Genomic DNA, 3,142 nt, shown 5'->3' with positions numbered 1-3,142 from the left:
ACCTCATGGTGTGGGGGAGCCAGCTAACCTCATGGTGTGGGGGAGCCAGCTAACCTCATGGTGTGGGGGAGCCAGCTCACCCTGGTTGGTGAGAGCTAACAAATTTCCAGGAATTTAAACCTAGCCAATAGTAAGGATTCAGTTATACAAATTTATAAGTTATATTAGAAACAAAGGTAATAAGTGCTCAAAACTCACTTCATGTTTTAATCTCCATTTTGCTGTAATTATCTGTGCTCTTGAGATTGCACTTGACCATTATTTCTGTAAGGCAGAAAACCTAGGTCATGGTAGCTGCCTGCATCTCTTCCATGTTTCGTGACATCAGGTGGTAGCTTGAAATCAGCCACAGGGGGAGTATTTACACCATGGAAATTGGCAAACACTGCAAATCAGGCTTTCCTGCCCCCAACCCCATGGGCTGTTAAACATTTACCAGCACACAGCTGAGTTAAACCCAAGCCAAAGCACTCTTCCGACACACATGCCCTCTTGGCAGGAAGCCTGCTTTATGAGCTCACAAGAACCAAAGGTACTGTGTTGGCCAGGCCCTGGGTTCAGTATCTCTGAAGAAGAAGACACACTGGAGTGATTTCATTGCAGCTCTTGGGAAGAATGTTTGGCCTGTAAAAGAGCGAGCTGCCTAATAAATCTCAGAGATAAAGGCAGCCAAAGGGTCAGGACAATTGCTTAATTCTCGACTCCATAAATAGAGAAAAATTGCGCAGCATCCTAATTATTTCATTGTGGTTTGCATGTTGAAGTTATTGTTCTTGTTCTATTTGAGGAAGAAACACTACATGAACACAATGAGGGGAAGCCCTTTTTCGGAAATGCCCTCAAGCCGTGGCCGATCTTACCTCTGTCAGTTGCTGATTTTGGTCCCGCACATTTCATTTTTGAGGGATACTGGGTACCCACCTTTGCTCCCTGTTCTCTGGAGCTGTGCTGCGGGATACAGGGACTGCTAGGCATGTTGTGCCTGGTAAAAGTCTTACTGTATTTTGAAGACTTAGTACCCTAAAATGTCAACTATCATTTTTTTTCTATTGATGACCTGTTGAAATAGTCCTCTAAGGTGTACTGAGTTAAATGTATTACTGAAGTTAATTTCACCTCTTTACTTTTTTCATGTAGCTACTAGAAAATTTCTTGTGTAGCTCACATTTTTTCTGTGGGACAGTGCTGTTCTAGAGCCGATTTGTGGCTGGGAAGTGCAGCTTTGGAGAGAGGTCTCCCACCACCGTTATGAGGGGCAGTGCTATCTGACACAGAAAACCCTTCAGCCTGTCAGAATGCATCTCCAACCCCAGACCTCTCTATCCTCAGAATCACTTCTCAAGGGCTCTGATCATTTCTTTTCCTCCTCTCTTCATTCAGACCTGCTCCACAATATCCACACCAAGTGCCCAGATCCACCCACACCGCCTACATTAAGTGAGAAGCCGACACCTTTTTTCAACAGTGAAGACAGAAGTTTGCACTATCTTTCAGCTCCAGTTGGAGTTTTTTTGTACCAACTTTTAGGATTTTTTTAATGTTTAAAACATCATTACTATAAGAACTTTGAGCTACTGCCGTCAGTGCTGTGCTGTGCTATGGTGCTCTGTCTACTTGCTCAGGTACTTGTAAATTATTAATTTATGCAGAATGTTGATTACAGTGCAGTGCGCTGTGGTAGGCATTTTTACCATCACTGAGTTTTCCATGGCGGAAGGCTTGTTGTGCTTTTAGTATTTTAGTGAACTTGAAATATCCTGCTTGATGGGATTCTGGACAGGATGTGTTTGCTTTCTGATCAAGGCCTTATTGGAAAGCAGTCCCCCACCTACCCCCAGCTGTGCTTATGGTACCAGATGCAGCTCAAGAGACCCCAAGTGGAACCTCAGTTGATTTTCTAGATTCCCTATCTCAGGCCAGAGCCAAGGGGCTTCAGGTCCAGGCTGTGTCTGGTTTCAGGGAGGCCCTGTGCCCCTTGACAACTGGCAGGCAAGCTCCCAGGGACAGCTCTGGGACAGCAGGTAGAAATCTGGCTTCTGGCCAGGAAGTTTTGGAGAGAACCTGGGTTGCAGACAGGAATTTTAAGGTGTAGCCACACGAGGATAGAGACTGGAACACTAGACAGGCTGGAACTTGACCCTGAGTTGACCAGCCGTAAGCATGTTTGGCTCAAGGTTGTGCTTGATAGAAATGCCAAGCACTTCTTTTTCTGGCTGTCCTTTCTAGAGCACTGCCACCAGTAGGTTATTTAGACTGGGAAAGGTGGTGTTTCTACAAGAAACCTACTGCCCAGGCACTGCAAACCACCACCTCCCTGTACTGCTTGGAGCCGAGCAAATCACCACGATCATATATTCAGACAGATGAGGCTTTCCATGGGACCACAACTATTTCAGATGTGAACCATTAACCAGATCTAGTCAATCAAGTCTGTCAATTAAAAAATCTCCTTTTACTGCAAAGTTCAACTTATTGAAAATTAGGCAGACTCTTTATGCTTGCAAAAACTGCAACCAAATGGAATGTGATATTCATGGGTATAGCTCACGTCTGCTATCATTATTCGTAGATATTGGACAAAGAGCCTTCTCTATGGGGAATCCTCTTTTTCCAGCTTGGCTGCAGGAATCTTTAAAAGATGCTTTTAATAGAGTCTGAACCTATTTCTTAAACAAACACTTGTAACCTACCTGTTGAGCATCACAGAACGTGATAAAGAAATGAACCTGCTTATCAACTACCTAAATATGTGTGAGATGCTGGCTTGGGCAGCATCCCCTTGAACTTTTCACTCTTCAAATGCCTGACTAGGGAGCCATGTTTCACAAGGTCTTTACGATGACTAATGGCATGAGAAATACAAAAATACTCAGATAAAGTAAAACGTCATGATGCCTCTCACTTCTGGAGTGAGAAGTGTCTTCTGGAGGGGTCATGTATGACTGGTTTTCACATTAGAAGACAACTGACAACAGTTACGTAATTCACTCTGAGTGTATTATGAGAAGGGCTTCTTTTGGGGGTCAACAGTTTTCCTATGCCTTGAAACAAAGAAAAATATGTACCAAGAATCTTGGTTTGCCTTCCAGAAAACAAAACTGCATCTCACTTTCCCGGTGTTCCCCACTGTATCTAGGCAACA

At 44.0% G+C, this 3,142-nt stretch overlaps 1 protein-coding gene across 1 annotated transcript in view; it reads left to right on the top strand.

Annotated features, from left to right (window-relative positions):
- ADAM12 (ADAM metallopeptidase domain 12) overlaps positions 1-2,884 on the top strand; it is a 349,453-nt gene extending 346,569 nt beyond the window's left edge. The window contains exon 23 of the mRNA XM_011986448.1: positions 1,381-2,884. Within this exon, the coding sequence (XP_011841838.1) occupies positions 1,381-1,441 (61 nt within the window). The 3' untranslated portion in view covers positions 1,442-2,884. The remainder of the gene's footprint in view (positions 1-1,380) is intronic.
- Positions 2,885-3,142: the final 258 nt, after the last annotated feature.

Source organism: Mandrillus leucophaeus, unplaced genomic scaffold (assembly GCF_000951045.1).
Source record: "Mandrillus leucophaeus isolate KB7577 unplaced genomic scaffold, Mleu.le_1.0 Scaffold299, whole genome shotgun sequence".
NCBI classification, from domain to species: domain Eukaryota; kingdom Metazoa; phylum Chordata; class Mammalia; order Primates; family Cercopithecidae; genus Mandrillus; species Mandrillus leucophaeus.
The sequence above is the reverse complement of the archived record's forward strand: the minus strand, read 5'-3'. Positions and strand labels throughout refer to the sequence as shown.